Below are 15,711 nucleotides of genomic sequence, written 5' to 3'. Positions count from 1 at the left end.
TTTCACTACAAAAGTTTCTCCCTTTCTCCTGTTCTCCTCCACCACCACTTCCCCCTCCCCCAAGAAAAAATTGGCTGTGTTCTCCCTTATGAGAACATTGCAGATGTGCGAAGGATACACTTGTTCCAAGAGAATCTGAGAGGTTCCACCCTAGGAAACATGCCAACCTTCCCGCAGATTTCAGTCTAGTCTACTGGCAGCCAAATGTCCTCCTCTCTCTTTAAATGTACAATTTTGTGTATTGGATTGGTTGCCTTGTTTTGGTTAAGGAGTAAAGAGCCAGCTGTCTATAATCTGATGTAATGTTACCTTGGAAACCCAAAATGAAACACTCGGGCACTGTGGTCGTCGTTACAGCATTTCGTTTAGCCAACTCTATTAAAAAGGTTGCGTTATTGGCAGTGGAAATGTTTGCCCTTTTGGAATGGGGTACATGGTTGGCATAAATTGCCGTCACTTTGTAAAGCTTTTATACCCTAAAATGGCTTCTTTGCAGATTATGACATTACGTGCTACAGTAACAACAATAGTTGTTAATAATACATACACTACATCTGTGCCATCTGTGGTACAATTCCGCACTCTCACAAAGAAAAATTAGAAAAACTCGGAAGTTCGTAAAATGTAGCAGAAGCAAGCAATAGTTAAAGCATATAAATCACATAGAAATGACTGAAATACACAATGCATAGTCGTAAATCCGGAAATGTAATAGTATTATTGACATATCTGCGTAAGTGGTATAATGTAGGAGAGGCAGGAAACCATTGTGTCAGTGTTTTCATAAGTCATGACTGTGCTGTTGGTCCCCATGGCTTTCTGACATACTAATTATGTTCAATCTGTTTTTAATTAACGTCACATGTGGTCACTCGTCATAAAACATATATATAACGTCAGGAATGGTCAAACCCTAACCTTACTACAGATTAACAATCCAACACATTGATAATCCGCAACGTAGATGAATTATTTATAATGTGTTAGTATGTTGGCTATTTGACCTAGATTACCATATGAATGTTCTATACTTATTATTTGGGGATATTTTCTCTCTGCAAGTACAGTTACCAGTTTGTCACTATATTCCTATTAACAATTTCTCCCGGCAGGAATTTATTAATCCTGCCCAATTCTAGGCCCTAATTATACATTATAACTCCATTTTACCAGACTTCACTGAAAATATAGATGCAAAATATTCACATTTTAACAACCTGTAAAAAGAATTTTTTATGGGTAAAATAATTATTGGATAAAGCTATATACCATAGCAACTATATAGAAATCAGCCCCATATACATATTTTTCAGGTTGGTTATCGTAACTTTTGTTATTAAGCCTTAAAAACGACTGAGACCTTAGGTCCCGATTCATCATTGTTGTTTCTCTTCTCCACAATTTAATGTGTAATTTATTCCTTCTTAGTGGCTTTTTTATTTTAAATACATTTTGCAGTCCCTGACTGGAGTAATGTTTCTGTAGTTTTCTACAGTGGCTTGCATAATTATTCACCCCCTTAGCTTTTAATCTATTTTGTTACATTACAACCTGTGTTAAAACATTTTTGTAATCTGATTTGTGTGTGATGCATCAGCACTAAATAGTCTAAGTTGGTGTTGGTGAAGTAAGGTAAGAAAAATATATGCATAAACTAAATGTATGGGATAAAATAAATAAAAATTGGCCTGTGCATAGGTATTCACCCCTTTTGCTGTGAAGCCCCTAAAAATATCTGGTGCAAGCAATTCCCTTCATAAGTCACATGCTTAGTGAAAGGAAGTCCACCTATGTGCAATTTTAAGTGCCACATGATCTGTCAGTATACACACACCTTATCTGAAAGGCCACAGAGGCTGCAACACCATAAAGCCAAAGGCACCACTAACCAAACAACCCCATGAAGACCAAGGAGATCTCCAAACGAGTCAGGGACACAGTTATTGAGAAGTACAAGTCAGGGTTGGGTTATAAAAAATATCCCAATCTCTGATGATCCCCAGGAGCACCATCAAATTAATTCTCATGGGCAAGGAGGGCATTAATCAGAGAGGCAGCACAGAGACCAACGGTGACTCTGAAGGAGCTGCAGAGTTCCCAAGCAGAGACTGGAGTATCTGTCCATACAACCACAATAAGCTTTCTTTTCTTTTTTTCTTAGACGCCTTTCTGCTACTGAGCAAATTGAAGGACTGTGTCAGCACTTTTCACACTGCTCAACCTCTAACAACGCTGGATAGGGAACATGAAAAAGTGCAAACGTACCTAAGCCTGAACTTCTTTTACATGTCATGCTTTCATGTTTTCTTCAGGCAATTCAGGGATGGGGTTAGTGTTCCTATTCATTGTAAAGGCCATTGATGTTCTTCGTAATGCACCCTGAGGTGGCACATGCACAGTGATTGGGACACTACTGTTGTCTGGGGCAAGAGACATTGGAAGGCTGAAACAACGTGCACACAAAAGCAATGCAGTACATTATTATATATGTGAAATCCAAAACTAATCTAAGATGTAAGTTAGGTGTTACAGAACTACACTATGTTCCAAATGATTATGCAAATTACATTTTTATCAGATTTTCCTAAATGGTCGGTGCAAATGACAGTCAGTCTAATAAAAGTCATCACCCGTTAGATTATACATCGAATTTTATTGAAGAAACCTCCCAATGATAACAGTATAATCTCCAAAATGAATAAAAACTCAAAATGCACTGTTCCAAACTATTAGGCACAGTAGAATTTCTAAACATTTGATATGTTTTAAAGAACTGAAAATGCTCATTTGTGGAATTTGCAGCGTTAGGAGGTCACATTCACTGAACAAAAAAGCTATTTAACGCCAAAACATCCCAACAGGCCAAGTTACGTGTTAGCATAGGACCCTTCTTTGATGTCACCTTCACAATTCTTGTATCCATTGAACTTGTGAGTTTTTGGAGAGTTTCTGCTTGTATTTCTTTGCATGAAGTTGGAATAGCCTCCCAGAGCTGCTGTTTGGATGTGAACTGCCTCCCACCCTCATAGATCTTTTGCTTGATAATACTCCAAAGGTTCTCTATAGGGTTGAGGTCAGGGGAAGATGGTGGCCACACCATGAGTTTATCTCCTTTTATGCCCATAGCAGCCAATGACTCAGAGGTATTCTTTGCAGCATGAGATGGGGCATTGTCAGCATGAAGATGATTTTGCTCCTGAAGGCACGTTTCTGCTTTTTAGACCATAGAAGAAAGTTGTTAGTCAGAAACTCTATATACTTTGCAGAGGTTATTTTCACACCTTCAGGAACCTTAGAGGGCCTTACCAGCTGTTCCCCATGATTCTGACCCAAAACATGACTTCTCCACCTCCTCGCTGACGTTGCAGCCTTCTTGGGACATGGTGGCCATCCACCATCCATCCACTACTCCATCCATCTGGACCATCCAGGGTTGCTCAACACTTATCAGTAAACAAGACTGTTTGGAAATTAGTCTTCATGTATGTGTGGGCCCAATACAACCATTTCTGCTTTTGATCACTGTTTAAGGGTGGCAGAATAGTAGGTTTATGCACCACAGCAAGCCTTTGAAGGATCCTACACCTTGAGGTTCGAGGGACTCCAGAGGCACCAGCAGTTTCAAATATCTGTTTGCTGCTTTGTAATGGCTTTTTAGCACCTGCTCTCTTAATCCGATGAACTTGCCTGGCAGAAATCTTCCTCATTATGCCTTTATCAGCACAAACACATTTGTGCTCAGATACAGCCACAAATCTCTTAACAGTACAATGCTCACGCTTATGTTTTTGGAAAATTTCTAATGTTTTCATCCCTTCACCAAGGCATTGCACTATTTGATGCTTTTCAGCAGCAGAGAGATCCTTTTTCTTTCCCATGTTACTTGAAAACTGTGACCTGCTTAATAATGTGGAACATAATTTTTAAGTAGTTTTCCTTTAATTAGAATCACCTGGAAAACCAATTATCACATGTGTTTAAGATTGATTTCAGTGATCCATTGAGCCCTGAGACACAATACCATCCACGAGTTTATTTGAAAAACAAAACAATTAAATCTTTATGACACTTAAATCCAATTTGCATAATAATTTGGAACACAGTGTATATGTGACACAGAAAACTTTAACTAGTCCTAAGGGAAAATCAGAAATATTTCTACCACTCGAACTACACTCTAACATTTATATCCAAGGATCTATTAGGATCCATGACGTAGCAGAAGTATTTCACCTTATGTTCACCTTTTGGCCGGGGTCACACTTGTGAGTTCAGTGCGAGAAACTCGCGCATCAAGTCCCAGCACTGCCGCCGGCACTCGGGACCGGAGCGTGCATCTGCAAAGAAATACATGCATTATTAACACCTATAATATCGCCTTTAATCAAAATTAAAGTCTCTGACTGGTGGCTTATATTTGGTAACTATGGTCCTTCCTTTATATGTACTGTGAACATTTTGGTGACCGTACGGCGGTTGTCCATGATGCTGCGGTTGTCGGTGACATTGCACTCGTTATTAAGATGTATTTATTTCTCATTAGTCTTTTTATATATTAACGATCAACATTAATACATACATATTTCTTATATTCTATTTAAATAATTTTTGTGCATTGTCATCTATGACCGCTGCATTGGGAATACTGCTGGTTATACTTGCAGGATTCTTTGCGGGTGTGTATATACATACTATATGAATGATTGGAAGGTTACTCCTTTTATATATACCGTATATATATATATATATATATAGTTCTTTGCCACTGTTCCAGTCATACCTGTTGGTTGTCTCTGTATTTTGGTTGCTCCATAATTTTATGTGTGGTATATGGTTTTAGATATGTTCAAAATAAAGTTTGTACTTTTTCATATTTTATGACCTGGTGTCCATTCTCGGTGTTAATAAGAAATACATGCAGCCACACACTCCGGGAACCAAGTGGCGGCGGCAGTGCTGGGACTTGATGCGCGAGTTTCTCGCATTGAACTCGCAAGTGGGACACCGGCTTTAGAGGAAGCCTGTCTGCACAAAATAACCATCCAAACAAAGCACAGGCACACAGTGCACCCTTGTCATGGCTAAACAGTTCAGTGCACCTTCCCACCTAGTTATGTGACATTTATCTCTGCCCCTTTTGCTTGATTCTGCAAAGGAATACATGGATTTATGACAACCACAAGGGTCTCCTGCTGACCTCGGGTTGTCATGCCAACCCATTGGCGACCCGTGGTCATGTGACATGGGCGGGTTTTTTGATGTGCTTGTTAAATGCCGGTGTCAGATATTGACAGCGGCATTTAACATGTTAACATGTGCGGTTGGATCAGGGACACATGACAGCTGATCAAATCAGCAGACATGTTGCGAAAAAGGTGCCGTCTCATCACCCACATCAAAGGGGGAGAAACTACATGTGACGTACATGTACAGCGCATGTCATGAAGGGGTCAAAGTTGCACTAATAGTATTTATAGCATACCTTTCTTTTGCTGTAGCATTTTATCTCTTGTTAGTATACATTTCCATTTACTTTTTTAAATATTTTTTTTCAAATTGCTCTTGGTTAATGCAGCAATATTTTTCTTGTGTTTTTTATTTCTCCTACTATTTAATCTTTCAAAACCAAAGAAATGAGCCAGACATACTTGGTATACATGCAGAGTGTAAGAGCATGTTTACACTGTGGCCATTTCACAGACAAAACCCCATTCCATAATTCAGTTAACCTGACAAACTATGAAGACATATTTAGTAGCACAGAATGAAATCCAGATCTAGCTGAAAGCCATCATATGGTATGTGAGAGAGGGATAACTCGAGAGATCGGCTGCCTATAACCTGGCAGCAGCCTAGGATTTTCTGGTTGACTGCAGTATCTGAATCATTTGAGGCCCCATGCAGTGATCCTGGCGTGTACATGCCTGGACGTTTTGTAAAACATTCATTCATTTGCAGTGCCAAAAGCTGTACATGAGTAATAAATATTCACATTTTCGTACCGGATCGCTTTGTTTAGACATTAAGATTTCCTTCTGGTTGACATATTGTCGGACATCATAGCTTTTGCGCAGTCCTATTATGTATCAGATTAAGTAGTTACGTGTCTGAGTAAATCTTAGTTTTGCAACTACTTTGGGAGTTAAAAAACTTTGCATAATCCAAGATCTTTCAGACCTTTCGACATCCATTTTGGTAACTATTTGTACGTGCCATAATACAACAGTAATATTGTGCCGTTCCTCCGTTATTACTCCTAAGAACTTATGAATACAGTGATGTACTATAAAAAAATATATTGTGGTACCGTGTTAGCCAGAAAAATCAATGTACCGTATATACTCGAGTATAAGCTGAGATTTTCAACCCCAAAAAATGGTCTGAAAGTGCCCCTCTCGGCTTATACTCGAGTCATGGTCGGCGGGTGAGGGGGAGCGATGCCTGTCAAATACTCACCTACTCCCGGCGCTCCTGATGCGGTCCCCGCATGTCCCACAGTGTTCGGTGCGGCAGCTTCAAGTTCTTCCCCTCTTCAGCGGTCAAGTGGTACCGCTCATTAAAGTTATGAATATGGACTCCACGCCCATAGGGGTTGTAGCCGCATATTCATTACTGTAATGAGCGGTGCCATGTGACCGCTCACTACAGGAAGAAGCTGCCGCACCGTACACCGTGGGACATGCAGGTACCGCGTCAGGTGTGCCGGGAGTAGGTGAGTATATTTACCTTCCCTCGTTCCACCGAAGCTCCATCTTCCCGTCCTCTTGCTGTGACTGTTCAGGTCAGAGGGCGCAATGATGAATTAGTGTGCGCGCCGCCCTCTGCCTGAACAGTCAGTGCAGAGAGACGGGACGCTGAGGAGCAGCGGGCAGCGACGAGAGGTGAGTATGTAATTTTTTTTTTTAGTGCAGCAGCAGCATTACATGTGGCACAATGCTATATGGAGTGTCTATGGGGCCATAACTGCATGGAGCATTATATGGGGCATCTATGGGGCCATAACTGCATGGAGCATTATATGGGGCATCTATGGGGCCATAACTGCATGGAGCATTATATGGGGCTTCTATGGGGCCATAAATGCATGGAGCATTATATGGGGCATCTCTGGGGCCATAACTGCATGGAGCATTATATGGGGCATCTATGGGACCATAACTGCATGGAGCATTATATGGGGCTTCTATGGGGCCATAAATGCATGGAGCATTATATGGAGCATCTATGGGGCCATAACTGCATGGAGCATTATATGGGGTCATAACTGCATGGAGCATTATATGGGGCATCTATGGGGCCATAACTGCATGGAGCATTATATGGGGCATCTTATGGGGCCATAATGAACTGCATGGAGCATTATATGGGGCATCTATGGGGGCCATAAAGAACTGCTTGGAGCATTATATGGAGCATCTATGGGGCCATAATGAACTGCTTGGAGCATTATATGGAGCATCTATGGGTCTATAATGAACTGTATGGAGCATTATATGGGGCTCCTGATTCAATATGGATATTCAAAAACACTTAACCTACCGATGTCTCAATTAATTTTACTTTTATTGGTATCTATTTTTATTTTTGACATTTACCGGTAGCTGCTGCATTTTCCACCCTAGGCTTATACTCGAGTCAATAAGATTTCCCAGTTTTTTGTTGCAAAATTAGGGGGTCGGCTTATACTCGGGTCAGCTTATACTCGAGTATATACGGTATATACTTTTACACCCAAAAATGATAAAAGTAGTCTACGAGTGATACTTTTATTGGCTAACCAGAAGTGTTATCACACATTGAATACTTTTGTCATTTTTGGGCATTAAAGTATTTACATCGATGAATACATTGATAACATGATGTAACCAGTTAGTGGGGTGTCTCACCTCACTCACTGCCATTGACCAGTCAGTGTGAGTTTTGAGGGGTAATATCCTAGTTATGAATTTATTCATACCTTTTTAGGAGTAACCGAAAAATTATCCTGTAGAAGGGTACATTTCAGTGGAAAGACCTCATTTACTTGTCTTATTGTTATTAAATTATGAAAAACTGTTTTCTACATTGGTCATTAAAGGGGTTTTCCCACAAACAAAACTTCATTTTAATCAATATATCTTGGAATAATAACTTCCACAATTGGATGTGTTTTAAATAAAATGTCCCTCTGCTGATGTCATAAGCGGGTCTTGTCCTCCTGGGAAATCTGGGGCTAGAAAATCACAGATCTTCCATTTAGCTGATGTGTTTGTGTTTCATATTAAATAGATTTTTTTCCTTTGGTGCTGAAGAGGTTAATGACCCTTTCTATGTTGGTTAGAAACTTGCAGCTAAATCTCACAGCTGTTCCTGACCTGATCATTTCCACTCCCTATAAAATCTGGTCAAACCTTCTCTCCCTTACCAGTGAAAGCTTTGCTTTCTAGCTCCTTGGAGATGCTGTGCTGAATTGGAGATCATTGTTGCTACTAGAGACTGTAGTGTGCTGTTTTTGGGTGTATTCTTTCCTCATTGTCCTATTCCCATTAGGTTGGTGCATTCATATCCTTCCATATATATCTCTCTACCTTTGGTGAGTGTTTGTATCTTTGTAGCTTTCTGTTTTTCCGGTCTGTCTTATGTGTTGGTACACTAGAATTTCTATCCCAGGCCTTCTGGGGGAGGTAGAGGGGCCAGCTTAGGAGTAACAGGAGAACAGTATGGCTGGTGGCCCAAACCTCCTCACCTTTAGAGGTACCCTTGGGAGCAGAGATAGTTAGGGCCTCAGTCCTAAGGACGGTTCAGGGCCCCTTTCCCTAATCACGAATAGTCACAGCGTGGCAGCTGAGATAATCTTATAAATGTGCCCCTGCTGTGTAAGGTGTAATGTCTGTGTCTGACCGTACAGGGACATGGTCTGATCATACCACAGCTCCTGGGCAGGGGAGGATACAAAAGAGAGTATATAGATACGACAGCATGGGATCACAACTGATTTTTTTGTGAGGTAAAGTTTTTCCCTGTCTGTTTTTAAACAATGAACATATCCGGGTGAAGTGTCACTGGATGCGCTGCTGATAATTATATCCAATGAATATTTTCCTTGAAAACTTTATCAGGTTTACAAAGTCAATGCACTTTGAGGCCAGCGCAGGACCTCTCCATCAGGACAAAAACCTAGTGGATCCTTGTAGTAGATGATCTTATTTATATGTGGTCCTTCTTTAGAAAAAAAATGGCAAACCAGGCACATGATAATGTCAAAGTTCATCACATTATAAAAAGTTTAAAATAAATATAAAATCCACTAGGTTTTTTATCCTGATGAAGAGGTCCTGCGCTGACCTCGAAACGCATTGACTGTGTAAACCTGATAAAATTGGATATAATTATCTGCAGCGCATCCAGTGACACTTCACCTGGATATGTTCATTCTTGAAGTCGTTTGGACTCCTGTCCTGCAGCAGCTGATATATGCGTTTGATGCATGTTGCTTTGGTGCAACACCACCAGGTGAGCAGATCCATGTTAGTTTCTGTGTTGTTTTAACATTTAAAATATGCACTCTTCCTTTTCCCAGTTTTCCTCACTACTGTTTTTAAACAATGTTGTTATATTTTTAACTCTGACATAAAATTTCAGAGACGGGCCTTTTTTATTTAGTACTACTTATAAGGGTCTTTACGAAGAGGGTGTGACCCACAGCGTAACCCTGAAACACACCCATCAGAGAATCCTGTAAGCCATGCCCCCTTGGAAGACCTTAACAATTAACACTAAGTATAAAAGGCCCATATGTCTGCAACTATATGGTGGATAAAAAAGACCATGTTATAATCCTAAAATAAGAGCAAAACCTGGCCACATTTGGCCTGGTGCTAGATCCTCTTTAAGACTGAGCTTAGCCCTATTTGCCACCTACTAAGCAGGTAGAAAAAGCATTTTTTCACTTAGGTGGGAAAACCCTTGGAATAAGTAACTAACACATATTCTGCAATAGCATGATAGGTTATAAATAGAAGAATACATTAGAATCTGACACCAATAAAATTACTTTTTACCTTTCTGACACAAATTGAGATTTCAGATTAATAGAGTCACCTATTTAATGTATAGAAGAAGAGCAATATTTCATCCAAGTGGGAAGTGCAGGGACTTTGCATGACGCGGCCAATCTTGTACCTTACTTATTACAGCTTGGATGTATTAAGAATTAACAGAAAACACTTATTGCAAGAGAATATATCTTCATAAAGAAACAGTGTAATGAATTGATGTGTACTGGAACAACATAATTGCTATGTAAGTCTTTGCAGACTTGGTCTACCTCTAGGGGTGGGGTGAAGGCATTGTGTACGCACTGGATCATGGACAGGATCTCCTCTGTTCCATCTGGATCCATCTGCTGTCGCTGCTGCTGGAGAAGACACATATTTTTCTGTTATTGTTTTATTATATGGCACTCTTGAGACAGAACATCTGGGATGCAGCACATGCGATCAAATGCAAGAGGAAAGGAAATAAATAAACATGTGACTTGAGGTTGGGGAGTATCTTCTGTATTATGATAGGCTCGCAGCCTCCCATTAACCAGTTCCATTCAGTCTTGAGAACACAGTGTTGCAGGCTATGGCTATTGAAGCCTAGCTTTCTATATGGAGATGGCGCTATACTATATCCTCATAATCCTGGTTGCAAGTTTACTTACGGTTTTCAGTAGTAGTCTATGCATTATTGTCATTATAGGTTTAGTCCCTTCCCCACCACATAGACTCTAAACTCAGGAAGCATGGACTCTTCTTTTTACAAATGGCACAGGAAGAGGTATAACGGAAGAGAGAGAACTTGGCGCCTTGCTATTGTCAACATCTTATAGCTTTCAGATTGTTGGGGGTCCTGGTTTAAAGGAAAAGGCTTTTTCAATAGACCAAAAGATTATATAAAGATAATACTGGTCTAATTCTCTACAGATATGACTATTATCTCTAAGTGATTGCTATTCACTGTGAATTCCCAGCTTTACTTTTGGTATGAATATCCCGGTGATTCATATGTTCTCATTGAGTAGTGAATACTCTCTTGGCTTGGACATTATCTATGATTTGCCGTATTTTTTGCAGAACTTTATTCTAATGCTTTTGAGACTTGCTGTATTGGGATGGTTATTATTTTGCTCTTTGTAGAATAAGTACATTATTAGAAATAGATATGTTGATTTTCTGAATTCCACTACCCTGTAGCCCTCTATCTATGTGTGTGTCTATTTTCCTTCTCCACTAGTCGAGAGAACAGTCTGAAGATGAGTCTGAGGAGTCAGTAAAATTTAAGAGACTGCACAAACTTGTGAACTCTACTCGAAGAGTGAGGAAGAAACTTATTAGAGCTGAAGAAATGAAAAAGCCAAATACAGAAGGTAAATATGACAGGAGAAGCATCATCCTTAATGCTCCATTATGTAGCAGGGTAGTATTAGAACTAATCCTACAATCTTGGGAACTGTGACCATTACTCATTGGCTTTCATGCCACTTCTGCTTCCCCAAAATGTATTTTCTTATAGCCCAGATGTGCTATATTACAGTCAAGAAATACCGAACTTACTTTGGTTCTTTTACCTGTTTAAGGCCCTCACGTTGCCTTCTTGCGCATTTATGGATGACAATTAATTTGTGCTACACCAGTCTTGCTGGCACCAATTTTATTAAGATACGCACACCACTTAATGTATTTGGCGCATCTTCTAAGTGGAATGTGCCGCACCAGGAGTGCCACTCTCGCCAGAGACTGGAGTAGCATTTCTCCCATAAAAAGCGCCAGCACTTTTGATTAATTGGACAAGCGGGCATGGACACTCTCATCCTTCTCCAGTTCCTCACTTGTTCAACCCAGTTTGGCAAAGCTTACATAAAAATGGCAAAAATCGCAAATTTTTTTGTGCAACTCCACATTGCACAAACATTTTGCAACTTTTCAAAGCTTTTACTGCGCTGTTCTGGCATAAAAATTTTGGTGAGCCTGCCCCATAGCCTCTTGCTTCTGCCTGCCAGTATTGATGGAAAGATCACCTACTTTGTCTCACAATGTAGTCAGACAGACGCATAAATCGGACTGAGATTGGACTGCAATGCACGGACTGGCTGGCGGCTCTTCCGACCCGAGCATGACAGTTGCATATATTTCTATGCAGCTTTCCCTCTTGGATCGGGTGGACAGTTCCAGTACTGTAGTCCAATCTCAGTCTGATTTATATGGTCGTCTGACTGCGTCCTACTTTTAAGAATTTGTTGCTATAATTTTTGCCAATCAGAAATCTAAATAACTCCATTATCCATTGTATATGGCACCCCATACAAGAAAGCACAGGATAGTCATTCTAGTTATGAAATCTATGAAATTATTTTTTAAATATGAGCTATTTGGTGCAGCCTGCTTTGAAATGATCCTGCTTTTTATGTAGCTTCCAATTCAAATAATTAGAACTTTTTCCTTTCTGAAATGTCATCTGCTTTAGCTCAAGATTCTTTAGGCTCTCTTTGGCAGAGTGACCTCCCACATTCTTTAAACGTCTGGCAATGCCTTAGCTATTATTTCTATTATGAATTAATTAATTCATAATAGAAAGGGCGTTTTTTTAAGCTATGATCATGCAAGCTTGGCACCAAATTGCAAAAGTTCACTTAGTATTGTGACATTTATGAATATTGGTGGTTTACTAATTTGATATCTTGTTCCACAGGTCTAGAAGATGCAGTTCACAGCACTCCTGTGGTAGATGATAAATCAGCACTATATTCTGGAGTCCATAAGAAGACACAATTTAAAGATAAATTATTAGAGAAAACCCATCCAGAAGATTTCCCACTTTCTACATCTCCTTCATCTGGAAACTTTGACACAATGAGCGTTAACAGAAAACTAGTAAAGACACTGAGTAAAACAGAAGGTCGAGGGCTTATCAAGCCCCCCAAGAAAATTGGAACCTTTTTTTCGTATCCTGAAGATGACAAATCCCAAAAGGTTTCCCGTTCCATGACAGAACGAGAATTAAGGAAAAGCCTTGGCTCCTTGAGCCATGGGGTAAGTAGTACAGAAAGTGTTTGCTTTTATGATAGAAACAGGCACAAACATCATCTTTTGGTTTCTCTGGAAGAGGTGCAAAATATCAGGAAGCAGATAAGATTGAAGAAACTTGACTCTAATTACTCATGTGCTAGAGCTTTTCTCAGCCAGCGACCTTCTAGGAAAGGAACATCTTCTCCAGTCTGCGATCAGCAAATATTCCGCCAACGGACTAAAGGAGGCAGCAGTGTCTTTCCAAACAGAAGGCCAAGGGGCCGCACAGTCAGCGAATTCAACATCACCTATGTGGTTGAGAAAAGCTTGTACAGTCATTTGAACTTGACTCATCTTGTCCGACCTGTCAGTGACCGAACCCTTAGCAAGGCTGAGAAACGGTGCTTACTGGAAGAAGAGGAAGAAGCGGAGAGGAAATGGGCATCCACTGTGGACCGTTGTACTAAACGGGTTCTCTTAAGAATCCATCAAAAGTCTGTGAGTCTGAATGTTCCCTTGGTGTTTGCCTTCCATCTCCTACTGAGCTGCAGTCAGCGATGACTTTACATAACCCTTCCCACGTATGATCTTAACTTTAGATGTGCACATTTTTCCACTTCAGATACATGCCAAAAGAAAGCTTAGCCTCTAACATTTATTTCCAAATACTTAATGAACTTTGAACATTTTGTAAGTGTGGATAGAGTCCCCTGCATAGACATTGTTGTTTTACATAATATGCCTGTATATAAAAAATAGTCTCTTAGTGGCCAAGTGTAGAATAATCTAGGTTTCTGTACTGCAGAAAAATGTGCCAGTTCTTTGTGTTCTCACATTTTGGTTATAGAGCTATGTCTAATTACACAACCGTAAACAGGCCTGACAAATCTTATCTCATGGAAAGATGCCTCAAGGCGCGCAGTGACTCTGCCATTTGTAGAAAGATTTCATTATTCTGCACTGGTTTTCACATACTCCTACTGGCAATTACTATGCCATTCTGCATCTTACGGCTTCACAAATATCCCATAAGACATCTACTCAGCATAAGGTAAAACCATTTATACATTCAATACAATTGCTCAATTTTCTCTATCCCCAACCTGTGTAAGCAGGGAGTCTCACACTTATCAGAATGAAACGCATCGCTGACTGCAATCTCTGGGGCATGGAGAGGGTTCACATGTTGTGGAAGTGGTCATCCCGTGTGCCATTTTGTTTTCAGACTACGGAGCATGCAGACGGTTGTGTGCATGTCATATACCTATTATTTTCCAAAGATTCTTCTGATTGCATGTCGCCACAGATCATTCCATTAACTGTTTCATGTGCAAGAAGCGTCAGCATTGGACCCTCTTTTATTCTGGCTCTACCTTTAGGATTGTTAGGGATCTATAGGTTACAATAAGCCATCGTGTCAATGTCCTGACATTTGAGTAGGTTTCCGTCTGGCCTGATCAGTTTCATTGTATCTTGCGGTATTTCTGAGGCTTTGGTATATAATTTTTACATTGTAATGAGGAATAACAAAAAGCTTTAAGGATATGGAAGAAGCAGAATATCGTCTTCCTTTTTTCTGTTCTCATGTCGTTTATCAAAGATCTCTTTTTTTAATTGACCATTTTTGAGCCAAGGACTTGTTTCTTTTTGTTTTACTTGGGATCCATACTTCACTGACTTACCAGCTGAAACTTCCAACAAAGCCCCCCCCCATTATATAAAGTAGCTACAAAATCTGTTTATCTCCCTAGTGTGGTTACAGTCCTTTGTTTTTTAAAACCTGGCTTCTTCTCTGCTTCCTCCAGCTGCCTCCTATGTTTTCTTTTCACAGAAATGTCTCTAGTGTTGAAGAGAGGGCTGAAGGGTCTTGTTTTTTTGCTTACTTGGACAAAAGGCCAGTAAATTGTCCGTTTCCTGTGCAAATAGCTACATTTAACAAAGAAGAGATATAGGAAGCGACACATAGTTTACAGGAAAAGGCAAAAATTGAAAGGGGCATGTGTGTTGGGATGAATAGGGACACTATGGATAGATAATATCATATATAATTGGATATAATGGGGGAGATTTAGTAACTTAAGTGCTTCAGAATTCTAACTGTCATACATAAGAAATGAGGGGCAATGCATGCGTTGATAAATGGGCATAGCCTCTAGGGAAATTGTGGTTGTATGTGCGATGCTGTGCACCAGAAAATGTGCCCAAAATTTTGGAGCAAATTTCTGGCACGTAGTAAGCCAATTAACAGGTGGTTTAAACTTAGACTAGCCAATGTTACGATACACCTGTTAATTGAATTATCGTAAGTCGCTGAGATAAAATTCAGCTGTCTGTCAATGCAGACAGCACAACCACTGAGCTCAGTGGTTGGCTGCAGCGGTCACACACGATGTAGATGTGACATCACCTCTGTAAACTGTTATCAAAACCAGGGATCGGAGATAAGATATTTTTAAGTTTTGGAAGCCTATGGGCTAAAACGATTATTCATGGAAAAACCAATTTAAGTTTACACTGTCTACAAAACTCAAATCTGCACCAATTGGCTACGTGAAAAAATGGTATACGATGTAGAATTAAAAATGACCATAATGATATCGGCTGTTGGTCATACAAGTACCCATAATAAATATTAATCTGGATTTCGTTACTTTAGAATTATGGTTACGTGTGTTGCGTT

General features: G+C 40.0%; 1 protein-coding gene across 8 annotated transcripts in view; it reads left to right on the top strand.

Moving 5' to 3' along the window:
- Window positions 1–15,711, top strand: part of SASH1 (SAM and SH3 domain containing 1) — a 1,249,329-nt gene that overhangs the window by 1,182,050 nt on the left and 51,568 nt on the right. For 5 of the 8 annotated variants that reach the window (XM_077289190.1, XM_077289189.1, XM_077289192.1 and 2 more), the window contains 2 exons: window positions 11,260–11,392; window positions 12,715–13,529. The exons of 1 other annotated variant lie outside the window; for it this stretch is intronic. In XM_077289190.1, the coding sequence (XP_077145305.1) occupies window positions 11,260–11,392; window positions 12,715–13,529 (948 nt within the window). The remainder of the gene's footprint in view (window positions 1–11,259; window positions 11,393–12,714; window positions 13,530–15,711) is intronic. 2 more of the 8 variants (XM_077289193.1, XM_077289194.1) reach the window with 1 other exon arrangement.

Source organism: Ranitomeya variabilis, chromosome 2, assembly GCF_051348905.1.
Source record: "Ranitomeya variabilis isolate aRanVar5 chromosome 2, aRanVar5.hap1, whole genome shotgun sequence".
Lineage (NCBI taxonomy): Eukaryota > Metazoa > Chordata > Amphibia > Anura > Dendrobatidae > Ranitomeya > Ranitomeya variabilis.
Note: the sequence above shows the minus strand (reverse complement) of the source record. Positions and strands in the feature narration are given on the sequence as shown.